This window comes from Epinephelus fuscoguttatus, linkage group LG13 (assembly GCF_011397635.1).
Source record: "Epinephelus fuscoguttatus linkage group LG13, E.fuscoguttatus.final_Chr_v1".
Lineage (NCBI taxonomy): Eukaryota > Metazoa > Chordata > Actinopteri > Perciformes > Serranidae > Epinephelus > Epinephelus fuscoguttatus.
Genome location: NC_064764.1, coordinates 42005431 through 42023602, shown reverse-complemented (window position 1 = coordinate 42023602; position 18172 = coordinate 42005431). Strand labels below are relative to the sequence as shown.

Sequence of the window (18172 nt, the reverse complement as noted above, 5' to 3'; positions counted from 1 at the left end):
AGGAGTTTTTCTTTGCCACCAAAGCCACAGTGGTGTCAGTGTTGGCTGTCATGCTGACTGGTAGTGATTGACGTAAGACAAGTGGCAAGGCTGTAACCCCACCCCCCCCTTGGCGATTTAATCGTGTATTGGCTGTCTGGAGCAATAACAATCCACAATATGAAATTTAGAGGCAATCACACAGCCCTACTCTGAACTCTGTTCAAACTTTAACATTTTTTATAAAAAAAAAAATAATCGTTAAATATTCATATTAAATGGTACCCTGGAAATCCAGAGTTCTCGCGAGAGCACAATTTGAATTTGCTCAGCGAGTCACTCTGGCAATCAGTAATGATGCTCATTACCCATGCCGTTGAAGCCGAGCTGCACCAATCACATCGGTGTATCTGATATAGGCGGGCCAGAGGCGAGCTAAACAGATGACGACAGCGCTGCGACGACGAAGTCCAGAATCAGTCAGTAAACATTGCAAGATGGCTACGGATGAACACCAGTTGTTTGAAACGGCTTTGGCCGCTACAATGAACGAGTTAGACTTGGCTTTTTCTCTAAAAGAGGAACAGAAGACGGCGCTCGAGTCTTTCCTTTGCAAGAAGGATGTTTTTGCTGTTTTGCCGACCGGATACGGCAAGAGTCTAATCTACCAGTTAGCTCCGCTGGTAGCTAAACGTATACGTCACCCCGTGTATTGTTCTGATTGGTCGTAGTTTTATCCAGTTGCGTGCAGTGATATCTACAAATGCATGCTTGGTGCCGCTCCTCGAGTTGGGCCATTTTCATTACTCATAGCCAGACCCTAAATCTTTCTAGATCTGGGTCTGGATTTCCAGGCTAATTAAATGGCTGAATCTGATTCAGCTGGCTGGCACAGCAGTTTTCAGCTTTTTCTGCTGTTGCAGTGACACTGGAATTTCAAACCTTGATGCAATACCTTTTAAAAACACTGATACTGGCATTAATGGCATAAAGTTTATAATAATAAAGCACCAAACAGCAAACTGTTAGCTGCTGTTACCTTAGAAACATGGCGATGCAACATGTAGACGAGGACCTGCTCCCTGTGTAGATATAAACAGCTCATTCAAAAGAAACAAAAACAACCATTTTGATTTTCAGCTGATTAAACACTAAAGAAAACAGACTGATTCTATTATATTCCATTTCTTCCAGTATATCCCCCTAAATTCTACACTGCAGCTTTTCAACAGTTAGACATGGCATCATATCTTTTGATGTGAAATATGCTTGATGAAGAGCTTTTGCGTTTTTTGAGGTTGGTGCGTGTGCAGCCTGTTTATACTGAGACTGTTTTACTGTTGGTTGCTCAGCAGTCTGTATAGGTGCTGCTGGACACAAAATATCGTCCCTATGATGGAAATTGACCACGACTGTTTGTGAGTGAGTGTTTTTTATTGTAGTCTGTGATAAAACATCGTCCCATCCTCAGACTTACAGATGACAGGTTGAATGGTGAGGCGTGTTTTCAACATGGGCAGTGGGTCACGCTCCGTCTCCTCCATCAGTCAGCAGAGGTTTCTTTAAACCATGACCGAGGATCTTTCCGAACATCAGCAGAGCTAACTGCAGAGGTGGCAGGCCGTAAAGCGCTCCTGTGACTCAGTGTTTGGACGAGGCAGGCGTGTGAGGATTTATCGCTTCATGTTTCTTCTTCATCTGTGCTCCTCTTCATCCTCTCCCTCCCTTTGTCCTCTCCCTAATCAAATAAGAGACACCCGAATCTGTTCAAACAAACCCGTCAGACTCGCATCAGGTCGCTCTGCAGTCAGACCCTGGTGTGTCTGCAGTCTTCGCTTCACTCTGTTTATTGTCTTTGGATGGAGATGAAGCGATGCAGCGCGGCCAGACTGGGAACGCCAGCAGAGATGCTAACTGGGAGAGTCCTGCCAAATACTCACACCCAAGGGAGCCGTCAAACCAGAGCTGTAACTGCACACACTGCTGCTTCCAGCTCTGCTCCAACCACTCAGAACCCTTAAAGTCTTTTTTCCACATTGTCATTTTTCTCTGCATGCAGGGACACGTCTGCGAGTTCTTCTGCAGGAACCTTCCGGTCGTTTATAATCTGCTCTGTATATTTGTCTTTTCTTTCGCTCCTGATGCCAACTTTTCCCCCTCTGCAGTCCCTCATCGTCTCTCCTTCGTACCTTTCTCTGCTCACCTCTCTGTTCCTCTCTCCGCACCACTAATGTCCCTGTTAGTTAGATTGATAACCTCCTGCTGCAGGAAACAGACTGGGCCCTCTGTTTCCTGCTGTCCTGTCACTCCAGAGGCTTTATTAGTTTAGAGATGGAGTCACAGTGTGTGTGTGTGTGTGTGTGTGTGTGTGTGTGTGTGTGTGTGTGTGTGTGTGTGTGTGAAGAAACAGTTTTCACCGGTTGTCAGCTGACTCCCGTGGGACTAATAACCTCAGGTTGTGCGATGTACATGTGAGTTTAGGTTTCAGGGAGTTATGACGTGTAGGATGCAGAGTCGCTCCTCAGTCAGTCTGAGCCTCTCGTACGCTTCACATCAGGTATTTGCGTAATTACATGAAATGCCATAATTTGCTCTCCAATCTGAGGAGATCAGATCAGCGGAAATCTAATTCTGCCTCCCTCCCACCTCAAAGATGGGAGCTTCAGATTAGACACGTCTCTTCCCTGAATGAGAGTTTCTGTGTGAACAAGCAGGATCCTTTCACTGAGACATTCACTACTTTCTTGTAAAAAGTTAGATCAGTAGCAGCAGTGTCATGTCTGTCTGTTAATTACAGACTTTGAGCCAGGACATGGTCAGATAAGCTTAGCATGAGGAGTGGAAGCAGGGCAAACACTGAGCCCAGCTCTGTCCAAAGCTAAAAATGATACCTACCAACACCAATTTGAGGAACTTGTCTGTTTAAAGCAGAAAAATGTAAGAATTTGAAAATTCACCTTCGTCCTGCAGCTCTCCCCTCTCTGTCCGAAGCCCCTCCCACCAGACGACCATGGCCATATGCACACGTTCCACACAGTAACACAGTGTTTCCATACACTGATTTATTTGATCTTATTTCATTGTAGAGCTCCTTCTGTTTATCAGATCACAAGTGAGACAAGAATTAGCTGCTAGCCACCCACTGTGGACTGATTCCCCAGGAGGAGAGATGGACCTTAGGTTAGTGGTTGTAGTGGCTTGAATTCGGCCAGCATAAACCCCCCAGTATCGGGTGTCTCAGAGGGCTGGTGGCCAGCAGCAGTGCAAGGTCTAACCTGTGTAACAGCAGCAACAGAAAGTTTGCTGATTCGGCAGAGTTGTGGTTGTCCGGTCGTCCAGAGCTGGGGTTTGAACTGTCTGGAGTAAGGTTGCTGCAGCCGCTGACTGGGGGTCTGTTTCTGGAGCTGCTGCCTGCTCTCCTCCTGTTGAGGTTGTTTGAAGTGGCGAGGAGTGAGGCGAAGGACACACTGTGATCCGAGGCGCTAGCTAACGTTAGCTACATAAACATGAATTTGAAGCCGCAGCTGTGAACCTTTGGCTCTGGTTAACAGAAGGTGTTTGTTTTGAATTGTCAGACTCCATTTAAGGGCCGTACACATGCTGCGTCTTTAAGTGCCGGAAAACCCGAGGTCAGCCGCTGGTCGCTGCTCTTGTGCCTTTTCTGTGCCAGCTTTCAAGAGGGTGATTGCGTCTGAGGGTGCTAAGCAACCACAACAAGCACAGTGTCACAGCCTGTTTACCTGAAACCCTGAGGTCAGAGCTGATCTACTTCCTGTTTGTCTGTGGGACAGATGTGATGCTCCGACAGCTCTGCACTAACATGATCAAGTCCTCCTCCATATTTATCAGACTGATATTTACTGATGAAGGAAAGATATCTGTCAGCTGTAATTGGTTGGTCCTCGTCACATGACATGCGGTGTGTGCTGCTCTTAATTCACGGTGCAGCTGTCGCGCCCTGAAAAATAGGCACTCCTGTGTCGCTGTGGTGTTTGAGCGTGCCTGCCGCGCTTCTTCGTTAAAAACAATGAGTCTGAGGGCATAAATAACGCAGCATGTGTACGACCCTCATGCTCTCTTTGATCAGTATATCTTCATTTTCTTGGTTTGCTTTGCAGTTTAGTCAGCTGTTGTCAATGCTGGAATAGCAGCTGCCTCTGCAAGATTCTCTGCCATGAATTGAGCTGTCACTGAAAGGACCTTCAAGTGCGTCTGCAGTTTAGAACAGCCAATAGGAACGCCCTCTCTCTGAAATGACCTTTGATTGGCCAAAATCTCCAGTCATGGGCCAGATTTTCTAGTAGTACCTGAAGACTGTACTCGGCACAGTATAGTGGTCGTGATAGTGATAGTTGTATTATAAGAGCATTTCTGTAAACGTCCCTGTGTTTTGTCCCTTCAGATTAAAACCACTATGAAATGTCTGAGTGCATTTTTCGGTGACCTCTGCAGTCAGTCTTCTCCCTGTGTATAACCATCTGTCAGCACTTAGTGTGAAACAGGAGTGTGTCGTCCTGTAAATCATGTTGATTGTACTTCACACTGTAATATAAACTCCTGTCTCCTCTCTCTGTTTCATGTCCCCTCTCTCTGTCTCTCCTGTCGTCCTCTGCAGGTCTGATTACAGTCCCCTGTCCTCAACCAGCAGTAAGTAACCCTGTGGTGACAGAAAACATTGCTAACAGTGACTCAGACACTCACAGCTCAGGTCCAGGACTTTATTTCTCTGAAGCCTTCAACAGACTGTGAGATGTTATCAGTCCTCTAAGTTTAGTGCAGCTACACTGTGTCACATGGATCTAATAAACTTGGGTGCGACATCAGGTTTGATGTCTGCAGACTGTACGATGACAGCGCCGACTGAATCACAGGATACAACATACGATGTAACAGCTTCACATACTGAGTGATGCTGCTCAGGTCATTACTGCTCCAACTGTGAGGCACAACATAGAGGCTCACAATAATTAATTAATGATTATTATTATCATTAATGAAAATAAAATGCCCCAAAAAATGTCGATAAAATGTCTGAAAAACTTAACAAATAAAACGATAAGTGTGTGGAAACCTTTTTTTTTTTTTTTTTTTTACCAAAAAATGTTGGTAAAATGTCAGGAAAAAAAAATTGTTTGAAAAATATATTTAAAAAGTCTGACAAAATATTCACAAAATGTCCAAAAAATATTGAAAAAAAAGTCTGAAAAATGTTGATAAAATGTCAAAAAAAATATATTAAAATGCCTGAAAAAAATCAGAAAAATATTTTTAAAAAATGTCTCTCTTTAAACGTCTGAAAAATGTTGATAAAATGTCAGAAATGTGTATGCTCTGATGATGAAGGTCAAGTATACCGAAAACTTAACAAATAAAGCGATAAGTGTGCTTTTTTTTTTGTTTTGTTTTGTTTTTTTTAACCAAAAAATGTTGTTAAAATGTTAGGGAAAAAAGTCAGAAAAATATTTTTAAAAATGTCTAAAAAATATTTTTTAAAAGTCTGAAAAATATTGATAAAATGTCAGAAAAATTAAAAACAAAATCTAAAAATGCCAATAAAATGTCTGAAAAAATATTTTTCCAAAACATCTGAAAAAATATTTAAAAAATCTCCTAAAAATGTTGAGAAAATGAAATGAGATGTGGAAACTCAGCGACATCATGAAAAAGATGGAAGAAACAGGATCCGTCAGGTCATCAGACAGGTCGGGGACAAACATTATTATTATCACAAAATTATTTGGAAGGAAAAATAAATGCACACAGAAAAATCATCATCATCATCATCATCATCATCATCATCTTCCCAGTTCACAGATCTACTTCCCACTTTACTTCCTGTTCTCACTATGTACTTGTTTGCCTGATAATCTGGATTGTCATGTGGATAATCTGGATTAGCTGCTGGTTTGTGTACGACCTGTCGGATCATCTGATTGTTTCTTACTTCATCTGACTTTTTAAAAATGTCGCTGCATTCACACATTAAAGAAATAACTTCTGCAATAAATGAAGACAGTATTAGTGTTGTCACATTCTTGAAACCCATCGGCTGTATTTGGCGTCTGACTTCTGGCAGACGGCAAATACAGCCTCTGGGGGCAGACCCCCGATTTTTTGCCATTTCGGTTTGATTTGGGCGGAGGAGGTGAATTTCCGTTTCCAACCTCCGTTAATATATATATATATATATATATATATATATATATATATATATATGTATAAGTAAGTAAATATGCTGAACCATTGTGATGGATGGATTATGTTCCGCCTCGTTGGTTCACTGCACGGAGCGTTTAACCTGGCAACAACTGCAGCCGGCTCAAACGTGATTGGTCAATATCACGCAGACTACAAACAGCCTACAACTGGAAACCAGGGCTCTTCTGCTCTTCTTCCGGAGGCAAGATCTCCGGGGTTTGCCAACAGACTCTACATTCACTGAATGTAGAGTCTGTATACAGTGTTGTCATAGCAGATGGTCACAACAACAAAAATAAGATGCACGTTGTAATAAAGTGGAATTATTTTTTTTGAAGGGATGAGTGGACAAAGTTAACTGTGGTGGATTTTACTTTACAATATTTGCATTTAACTTTTGTTGATGCTGATGTTGATACCATAGTATGATATACAGATATATAGATGACATATGATAAACTAATTATAATATATTAGCACTGTCATGGTTCAGTTGATTTTGACGTTGCATTCAAATTGTTGAAAGTGATTACATTTCTTACTAAACCATCAGAAATCATCTTCCTGAACACACACTGAGTTGTAGATCAGTTACCGTTATTTGTCTGTCATACCTGCCAACAGAGCTCTAACTGTGTGCTCGCCACTCGCTGCTGAGTTACCCATCTCGTGCTTTTGTATATATAGAGTCAGAGTATGTGTAGTTATTGTGTGAATGTGTATCTGTGTTCACAGAGGTCGTGACCTCTCTCCAGTCTGGTTGCCAGGCCTCTGGGCCTTTCACAATGGGAGGATTATATCCAATATTAGCTCATTAATCTGTTCTACAGGAAACAGCGTTATCCCACCCGCACCACACCCGCATGGCAGGAAGTGTAGGACCACACACACACACACACACACACACACACACACACACACACACACACACAGATCCAGCAGTGTGTGGTTTGGTCTTTTCCCGTCATGTATCCGTTGTCTTTCCTGTATCAGATGAGCGTCTATTGTCTCTGTCTCCACTGGAGGTCAGGACGGGAACAAACAACCCCATCACCAGGATAAATGTTGGCCCTGTACATTTCTGCACACTTTGGATGTGTCACATTTGTAGGTAATAATGTAGCAGATAAGTTGAAACTCAACATTTTTACCTTTCAAGAATGCTGTGGTTAATGTGTGGTTAGGTTAATTTACAAAAACCATTTTGTTATGGTCAGGAGAAGATTGCATTTTGGCTTAAAATACATGGTTTTGGTGGCACATCCCCGCTGGTAATGCAGCAATGTCTCAGTAAAAAATATCTGCTTTTCTTGCACTATCCCCGCTGGTAATGCAGCAATGTTCTGGTAAAAAAGAACTGTTTCATGGTGCTGTCCCGGCGAGAAACGCAACATTGTCTTGCTAAAAAGTAAATGGCTTATAATGGGACTTTCCCGGCAGTAAACACAGCAGTGTCTCAGTACAAAAACAACTGTTTTGTTGTTTGTTGGTCTCAAACATTGCTCTGCAGCTTGGTAGACGTCGTAGATGTCTCAGCATCCACCATCCTCTCCACCTCCCGATGACACTCAGCACAGATTAGAAACACTGATATGATATGTATGAAATATACAAATGTAAGGAATTCATGGTTTGCAGAAATGTATGATGCCAACTTGTTTGTCCAGGCTGCAACAGAACGAGCGCACGTTTGTCAGAAAACACAAGAACTTTAAACACAGTATATAGATAAAGGTCAGCATAAAGACACCACTGGACTAGAATTGTTTTACTGTAGGACTTCATATGATTTAGGAATTCACTCGTGTGTCACTCAGATTAACAGACTGAAACTCAACCAAAGGATGAAGACGTAATTAAGTTGTAATTTAATTTGCGCCATTTGTCCATGGAAAATAATCCTCTGTAGTTTTTGTCCAATAAAGGAAGAAAAGAAATAGGGATGATGCTCCAAATGACTGAGATGCCGAGTGACTTTCTGTGTGTCGAGCCTTTATTGCCCCTCAGGGAATGACTCGTCTTTGACCTGATAGTTCAAGTTAAGGACATGGCAGGATTCTCTCAGGGGCGGCAACTATGATGATCTATGAAAGTATTTAAAATCACAGGAAGTCTTCAGGTAGTTCTTTGTCTAGTACTGGTCTGAGGTCAAACTGTACGCGACACACAGACAGACAGTGACTGAGGCTGCTTCTTTCACTTTGTCTGAGGCTCACGCTGACGCTGACAGAGAGGACGGGACAGATGGATGCAAACTGCTGCGTTGACAGATTGTCCAAAGATGTGGAGAGATGATGAAGAGGACTCATCTGTCTCAGCGCTGTGTGTGGCTGCCTCTTTTCTGTCCCCAGTGTGTGTGTGTTCATGCACGTCTGTGTGCGCTGATGAGTTCACATGCAGAGGTGCATGCAGCATCGGTCTTACCGCCTCCTGCCTCCACAGAAGTATATTTAGGTTCTGGTAGAGAGCGTTCTGGTGTTTACACAGGTGGTCCTAACCCCTGACCTTTGACCTCAGCTCAGACCGGCCATAAGCCTCCTGCAGACAGACTGAGATCATGTTAAAGCTCCACCGTCAGTCTGACCCAGGTTACACTGGACTGTAGGTCCTGACTGAAACTGGAGGAGTTAAATGGCTGAAACTGAAACTGTATCAACATGTTAGCGGTTGTTAAGTACAGTGAGTCTGTTATTGACTGCTGCAGCTGAGGGGGAAGCACTGACAGTTGTTGAATAGAGACAACAGTTTGTCACCCATTTGAAGCTTCTGTAAGCCAAGCTGTGCGACCGAACACATTCAGAGTATTCCGGAATTCAGTGAAACTCGCTTGAATCAAAAACAAAACTACAGGCAAGTCATTGCTGTGTTTCCAACAGATTTTTAGCCACTATTCCAGTTGAGATAGTGCCTTAAAAACAGTTGTTTATTACGGAGACATTGCTGCTTTCCTGCAGGAATAGTGTGACAAAAATGGGGTATTGTTTACTGATAAAGTGGTTGTTTTTGTATCAAGACCTTGCTGCCTTTCCCACCTGGATAGCTGAAAAGCAGAACTTGTAGTTGCAATAATTTCATGCAGCAGCAGTGACGGAAAACAAAGTGTAATCTGTCTTTGATGCCGTCTGCTGCAGATGGTGTGTGTGCAGCATCTTTTGTACCGTCAGTAGAAGGTAAATAGGTTTTGATTCAAGAGGGTTCAACTGAGCTCCGCCCCAAACGCTTTATCACACCACCTCACTTTCTATTGGTCGCAGCAGATGAGTGTCCATTCAGCGTGAGTGACCTGTGACCTTTCCCCCAATGGGTTTGTGTGTGTGTGTGTGTGTGTGTGTGTGTGTGTGTGTGTGTGTGTGTGTGTGTGTATACATGCAGGACTGAGGGGGTCGGCTGTCACAGTAATAAATGTTTTTGGGCCAAAAGGAGGCTTTAAACTCTGCAGAGGTCAGACTGTTAGGACACAAAGACGCCGAGCAGAGACATATATATACTAACAGGCGATGCACGATGTGTCACAGTTGAACACCTAAAATATGAGCCGAGGATGTATTTATGATGTGCAGATATAGAGACAAAAATTTACACCACAGAGAATCCAGAGGAGAAAAACATGAGACGGATTCAGGACTCCTGCAGCTGATGGTGAGCAAAACAAAGACTGTGCAAATATTTCTTCCTCAGAACGAAATCAGGATTGAAAGAAAGATTTCAGAACAGGGAATAAAATAAATATGCATCAGCATTTCGAGCAGTTCAGTGAGTCTTTTCTACCACAGACAGGATTGATAGTTGTGTTAACCGAAGCCTGGGAGTCGCAGGGTGACATCAGGGGGATATATATTCAGGGATCAGGCTGTCAACAGCAGCTGTTTGCTCCTTGACACAAACACATATATCTGTGTGAGTGTGAGTAAACATGTTGAAGTGTATCTGCACATGTGCATGACCGGATTCACGGTAAGAGTGTGAGCACTGATGTGGTATCAAACCTGAACTGTTCCTTTACTAGTGTGCAAAAATTAATAATAGTCTGCCATCGAAATGTGCTGAGCATTCTGGTAAGACATTAAAACAACTTATTTGTAGACACATCAAATCAATAACCTCGGTGACGATACACTTTATTTCCTATGGATGCTTTACAGTAAAAGCTCCAGTTAGACACTGAGGAAAGTTTTTTAATTTTCAGGAGGAGCTTTATGAAGCTCTGATTTATAGACTGTGGGAGAGCGAACCGTTACAGAGAGTCTGAAATCAATTAGATTCAATTAAATACAGTAACATGGAATCTGTTTTGTGTTCGTCAGCAATCTGAGCCACATAAAAACAGACACTCTGTGGTATCAGTGCAAACCAGCATACAGATATAACTACAGAATGTAAAGACACTGATCGGCCTTTGCTGAAAAACTGCAGGTCATGAATATCAGGGGTGACTCGTCACGAGTAAGTTTTTGCACTCAAGTTCCAAATTAAGACATGTCCTAATCTTTGAGTTTCAAGTCCTCAACAAGTCACAAAGTAGTAATGCCATTTTAACAGAATAAAATTATTTTACCTTTACAAAAATCTAAATAAAAACGGTATGTAACTGCAATGAGTTGGTTTTTTTAAATCACCATAAGGTTTTTGTATGCAAACAAAATTATCATTGGTATTATTTTTTTCCAGCTGGCTCAGTAACATAACTTAATTGCATGCTATCAGATTGATTAAAGGTTTTATATGTGGTAATTAGTGGCATCTAGTGGTGAGGTTGCAGACTGCAAACAACTGAAACTTCTCATGTGTGCCAAGGCAACCATGTCTCACTCTGAAGTCGTCGAAATCTGGCACTTGGTCAGTGAGCTCCGGTGTCAGACAAAAAAAGACGTCCTTTCACGTCAGCATGATACACGGCCAGTTGCCGTTTGTTGAGTAATGGTGCCCAGCAGCATCAGGGGGAAACGCAGCGGGACAACAATGAAAGTTAAGGTGGCAGAAGTCCAAGTAGGGTGGGCAGGAGGGGTGGTGGAGGCCAAACCATGTTCTTTTTTCCTAAATGTATGTTTGTTGTTGAGGGAAAAAAAAACATCAGTTGGTGGTGTTGTACTGACGTAGTTGTTTGTATTTTGAAAGAGACTGTATCAGACTGTACATTTCCTGTGAAAACAGAAGTGTATTTTGAAAACAGACAATGCATGTAACAGGCTGAAGTTGACACGGCGTCCCAGAACGTCAACAACCAACACACCCAGGGTACCTTGGACGTCATATGTGGACGTGGAAAGTCCATGACCAAACGTGGACATGTGACGAGGTCACAGTGAGGATGATGATGGCCAAGCATGTAAGAGAACAACAGTAGTGACGCAAAAACACAAAAACTCTAATGGCTCTATCTTGAGCTAATATATTATAAAATCAGCTGTATAAACAGCTGATTTTAAGGTCACGAAAACACAACCATTTTTATTTTCAGGCGATTATAAACGAATGAAAACAGTCATGAATATTATATTCTGTTACCGCCAGTAGATGCTTGTAAATCCTGCACACTGGACCTTTAAACAAAGTGGATTTGGGGAATTAATAGTTGACTTGGTGGGAATGAATAGTGTTAATAGATTCAGGGATGAACTGATTTGCTGTACACTTGTAAAAGAACATACTTCTTAATCTTTTGGCATGGGGGAAGGTATCAAGTATATGTCAAAAGTTTCAAGTCCACGTGAAGTCACAAGTCATTGGTGTTAAAAGTCCAAGTGGAGATGCAAGTCTTTAAAAAAATTTTTTTAGTGGAGCCTAAAGTCATCAAATTAGTGACTCGAGTCCACATGTCAGGTGAACAGCATCACTTCTCGAGTTAGTCCAGTCTTTAACTGAACCTTTGTGTTGTATCTGTGTCTCAGGTCATGTTAATAATGTCCTTTGTGGTGCGTTCAAGTCATCAGCAGTAAATGACGAGTCTTTACCACACAGTCAAACACTCGTCCTGACTCCAGTCATGTCTGAGGCCCTGCTCTTATTATTTCAGCTCAGACAGGCAGCACATTAGCAGAACCAGCAGCACGTTTGTACACAACTTACTCCAAAGCCACTCTCCCAAAATTTGTACACGACCCACACTGATGTTTATCAGTCAGTAGATTACTGGTGAACGTGCACGAGCCTGCACAGTTTCACTTCCTTCACCAAAACTACTCAAAGACACACCGACGGTGGAACACATGAAGGTTCCATAAGTTGTATATTTAAAACTTTTAATTTCAACTCAACTTTAGACAGCACCTTTCATACAAACACGCAGCCCAAAGTGCTTCACATGGCAAAATTTAAATGACAAACACAATTTAAACAACAACTGAACATTAAGTTTTGCAACACTAGCAAATTACAGCTCTAACACAATAAACTATTAAAAAAGCAAACCAAACAGGACGGAACAAACTAACAAAAAAAATTTAAAAGTCCACAGAATAAAAAAGAAAGTAAATAAAATAGTAGAAATAAACAGGAGAAATAAAATAAGGTCATAATCAGTGGTTAAAACTTAAAAATCAAGATAAGATGTTACTCCACATTAAAGGGCCTGAAACATACATGCACATTTCATGTTTTGTGAGTGTGCAGGTCCTTTGTGTTGTGGAGTGTTGAAGTCCCCGTGCACAACGTTTAACTCACAAGAAAAGGCTCTGAGCGTATTTGTTCACATCCATTTTCTCAGTTTAACATTTTGTTGCATTTGGTATTTGGGTATCAGCGTTAGCTACCTCTTTACCTTTCAGCAGCACAGACTCGTATTCACACTCTGGGGAAGACGACGCACTCGTCTGTGTGAGACGGACAGTGCTGAGGATCCTTTTACACGCCAAACCACTCGCTGTGATGTCAGCCAAAGCACTCTCAGCACAGTCAGTTTGAATAGCACCTGATGGATCAGGGACCACCCGTAACAGCTCAACACACACACACACACACACACACACACACACACACACACACACACACACACACACACACTCCCGGTGCTTCCTCCCTGGTTGAACGTAGAGCCTGAGCTCCAGGCTCCGCCATAAGGCAGCTTGGATTAAGTGTTACCAAATGTGCATCCTCTAAAATAAGGTTTGGACTGCGAGGCGCTGATCTCAGCTGAATCCGCTGCGGTCAGCTGTTTGTTAATGGTTTTAGTGAAGCAGTTTTGTCTGTCAGCCTTGTTGTGGGCTCTTTATGTTAATGAATTAGTAAGTGTGTGCTCACTGAGTGCACATACAGTGGCGTCTTCACTTGGAAATGTGTTTTGGCTCCAGCACATTGGGTTAGACATGAGGCAATGACTTAAGGGTTGAAGAATAGACTGTATAAAACAATGGACGAAGCCACCGTGACGTCACCCATTGATTGAAAAAAACTGCAATGCATGTTACTGTTTATAGGTGTTTTTTGCAATGAATTGTGGGGGCAAGTTGCCAAAATAGCTGCGATGCTGTCTTGGATTCAGAGCTTACTATCATGAGCATTCAGTGTTTCCCCGAGCGTAAGAATTTATTTGTGATGGCTGGGGGGCAGCGACAGCTGATTGCGGATGGTTAGATGTTGTTGCTGTTTGATGCAGCGCTTAAGGACCGTCTGCATGAGCCCCTTCCCTCCTGCTATCTCTGCCTGGTTAGCATGAGCTAACACAGAAGCAGCGGCTACCATCAGACACTGTCATAAAACGTGTTAATAACTGTTGGCTAATGTTGGCAATGAGCTACGGAGACCTAAACTGTTTTGTACCAGGCTGTAAACATGTTTATTTCTGCTGTAAAGTTGGAGGTCTGTGAGGACTGACTCACTTTTGGAGACAGCCTCAAGTGGACATTAGACGAACTGCAGTTTTGGCACCTCCATGCTGGCTTCATTTTTCAGCCCTGGTTTTCATTTGGATTGAATTTAGAGGTTTTCATGAACCTGACCGTTGAACCAGGTTCAAAAGTCTGTGTCAGAGTGTCTGATACGTGGGTGCATTCAAGTGTATCCTGCGCTACAGAAACTCTTTTTTTTTTTTTGAACATTAAGTTCTGGATTAAATATGTATTTCCACTTTTTGTAACATGGCTGCTTGTTAAATGGTGCACACATCACATGTTGGACGAGGTCTAATTATCCTCAAGGTCTTTGTGGACCAAGTCTTGCAGTTCGAGTGTCTTCTTCGGATTGGGTGTCTTTTAAAATCAAAACAAAATAAATAATGCACAGCAGGTTTGGGTTTGTTCTCTATGGATCCACTGTGGATCACGTCCAAAATGTTGAACCCATGAAGCTGAAGTGATGACATTCAGCTTTAATTTAAGGGTGTTAACAGTGATATCAGATGAACAGTACATGAACTGTAGCCCTTATTTTATACAGTCTCACAGTTTTAGGGAGCTGAAAGTCCCTTTAACTCTCACCTGATTTGGGGGTTTGCCTGAAGTGTGACCCTCAGGCCATGAGAAACTCCTTATTCACACTGTTTGTGTTAAACTGGAGTTAAACAGGGTCACAGCACCTCTTCAGCTTTTTGTCCCTCTAACTAAGCCAGACTGCTTTGACCCAGGTCTGTGAAGGTCACATGACACACATGAACTTGGGCTCGCCGTGCTGACTGGCCTCGGTCGCCTCACTAAGCCTTCCCTTCTAATCTTTCCCCACAACAGTCTGTCGTAACCTGTCTAATCTATCTGAGTCTTCAGTTTCAAACCAGCAGCAGTTTGAAGCCAGAAAACTGCGGCGTCACATTTTGAACTCGTTGCTTTTATCTTCTGGGAAACTTTAAGGTCAGCAGCACTGTAATGTCTCAAAGCCGTTCTCATATAACAGAGACTCCAACAATAAGGCTGATATTGTTCTTGATTTGTTTTTTTACCGTCAGCAAGTACTCATGGAACAATGTGTCAGTCTGTCTCTCAATACTTTTGACCTCACTCCCCTCCCTGTGACACACAGCCCCAAGCCCCTGTTTCTACTGCAGACCTAAATCTTTATTTTTTAAGATTATTTTTTGTGGCTTTTTTTGCCTGTAATGACAGGACAGGTTTGAAGCATAAAAGAGGGAGAGCGAGAGAGAGAGAGAAGACGACATGCAGCAAAGGGCCACGGGCTGGAATCGAACAGCAAGGATACCACCTTTGTATACAGGGTACCCAGTACACTGGCCCCCCAGACAGAAGTCCTGGCTACATATTGAATACTAATGTTAATTTATTAACTTCTAACCCTTCTGTGCGGAGTCTGCATGTTCTCTCATGTCAGCGTGGGTTTCCTCTGGGTGCTCCGGCTTCCTCCCGCTGTCCAAAGACAGGCAGGTTAATTGATGACTCTCAAACCCTTTCAGTCCAGCACCTCTGGAACCAGCAGTAAGCCTTCAGACATGGTACCTAGACCCTCGTGTGTTCAGACAGTCCTCTTAAATGTGGGCGGGGTTGTTGTCACTCACTGCTCCGTCCAGCACTCGCTGTATTTCCTCATCAGCGGTGACACAGATGGAAGTCTGCACCTGGTTTATCGTCCACAGAACGAGGCTGCACGCCCACATTTTCACAACAAAATAGAACAGGCTGCAGTGAGAGTCTCTCTCCATGGGATATTTCAAAATAGCAGCTTTGTGCATTTAGTCCTTCTCAGGCAAGCTCAGGGGTTTAGTGTTGCTGTAGCCCACAGGAAGTGAGGATTAGAATATATGACCTTCACATAATCCGCTCCAAATGAATCTATATTTTTAAAGTCATTACTAAAAGTGTGTGTCATATAAAAACTAAAGTGATGGTCAAAGTTGTCACAGTGAAATTTAAGGTGTGCTGATGGATTCACGTCATCAACTCATGCATTGAGTAACATTACAAGTTAACGTTCCACCTTAAAAGTTGTCGGCAGTCGGCCCAGTGAATGAAGTTATTTTTTTCTCTTTCATTTTATAGTTGTAGTTTACTGATGTATGAACAGAGGTTACATAAAACCAGAGTGAGCGTCCTCTACTGACCAATCAGACTGCAGGGTTTCTAGCTCCACCTTTTAGTACCAGATCTGTGTGCTAGGTACCCCAACAGAGGGGGGACCAAACATGGGGACGCTAAGGAACGCTTCTGTTGCTACCATCCACAACTTTCACTGTGGAGACGGAAACATGTAACTGTACCAGACCGCTCGGTGGAAACAGGGCTTAAATTGTCCGTAGGTGTGAATGTGAGTGTGAATGGTTGTCTGTCTGTATGTGTCAGCCCTGTGATAGTCTGGTGACCTGTCCAGGAGCTGGGATAAGCTCTGCCCCCTACGATCCTTATTAGAATAGGCAGAAAGTGCATGGATGACTTAGAAAAGATAACGTGGCACAGTCACAGTAAAACTTCTGTGTATAACATTTTGAAAGGCTTCACTGAACATACATTATTTCACATTATAGTCAAGACTTAACATGTTAATGGACCTGACACGGCTCCAACCGACATGAGTGCAGGAACTTTTTTCTTTTTACCAGACGACAAAAAGGGGCCCCGTTTTGAATTTCCTCCTTCAGTTGTTTAGACTTACACTGAGGGCCAAGCTAGCTGAAGCTGAGAGCACGCACACGCACACACACACACACACACACACACTCAGAGACCTTGGTTGAGTTTTCGCTGCTAATCACTCTCATATGTGCAGGGGCCACTAGAAGGCGTGTTGTTTTATCTCACGTCGTCATCAGAGCGCATGGCTGCGAGCATGTGTTGCTGGTTAACACTCAAACACACAGCGAAGGTAAAAGTCTGTGAGAATTAACAAAGACAGCCCCGTCTGAATGTGCAGGGTGATTGTGTGTGTGTTGGGGATGGTTGCACGCACACACACACACACACACACACACACACACACACACACACACAGTGTGTACAGTCGAGTCAGAACATCAGCTTCAGCTGAAGACTGGAGTGGATTAAGAGCTTAGAGATGCACTCCCCCACAGCTTTACACACAAACCCCCTTCATTCCCTTCACAGGATTGGGGTGACTTAATCTCTAATTTATTCTTGTGTGTGCCAGCTCCCCATTAAAGCTTATTGCTGAGGAGAGCTTAAGCCTGAATGTACGAGGTATTCAGTTGTATCTTCTGGTTTAGTCTTCCATAACATACTCAGCTCCTTCTGTATGTGACGGAGAGAATGTTCTGCTGTGTCTGTGACACATGGAACTGTGAATCTCCTCAATTTAGAAGTTTAGTTTTAAAGGGTAACTTTGGTATTTTTCAAACTGGACCTTATTTTCCAACATTTCTGTGTCTAACACCTCTTACCCACCAGCATGGAAACAGTTCTGTTCTGGTTTCCACATCTAACTCTGAACCGTTCAGAGCATTTGACCAAAAATAAATTCAAATCCCGAACAGCTGGTTTTCAGTTGGAACCAAAAAATAGCAGGTTTTTTTTCCTCACCCAAACTTTAAACTGTGATGACATCAGTGGCCGTGTCATATTCTACAGGTTGGAACGAGAGGATGGAGAAGTCAAGTGAGAAATCATTTGGAAAAACCACCCTGGTCTCATTCCAAAGTCGTCGAAATCCAGCACTTAGTCCGTGACTTCCAGTGTCAGACACTGACGAAAAAAGCCGTCCTTTCACATCAGCATGACACGCGGCCAGTTGCCCTTACTGTTTAATGGCGCCAGCTGGCGTCGGTGGGAAATGCAGTGGGACAACAGGGGTGGTGGATGAATCCAACAACCACCAACCAGCTGTAAAATGCTGTAGTTACCCCAAAAGATTAAAGTCCATACTTAACTGCCATATCAGTATGATTGTAATTTGTGTCTGAGAGCTCACTTAGACAAATAAAGCACGATCCCTCACTCATAAAGCATGTAATACATTAAGCAAAAATAAAAAACAGATAGGTAATCTCCATATGTATAAAATAACCATAATAAACAAATGGGTAAAATTCGATCCAACACATAAAAGCATCATACTTGAATAAACTAGCACCTGGATCAGGGGTAGGCAATCTTTTTTTTTTTTTTAA

At 42.8% G+C, this 18172-nt stretch overlaps 1 protein-coding gene across 3 annotated transcripts in view; it reads left to right on the top strand.

Annotated features, from left to right (window-relative positions):
* The window catches only part of LOC125899308 (protein FAM124A), a 38981-nt gene that overhangs the window by 3329 nt on the left and 17480 nt on the right, over window positions 1-18172 (top strand). For all 3 annotated transcript variants that reach the window (XM_049593502.1, XM_049593501.1, XM_049593503.1), the window contains one exon: window positions 4595-4626. In XM_049593502.1, coding sequence (XP_049449459.1) covers window positions 4595-4626 — 32 coding nt within the window. The remainder of the gene's footprint in view (window positions 1-4594; window positions 4627-18172) is intronic.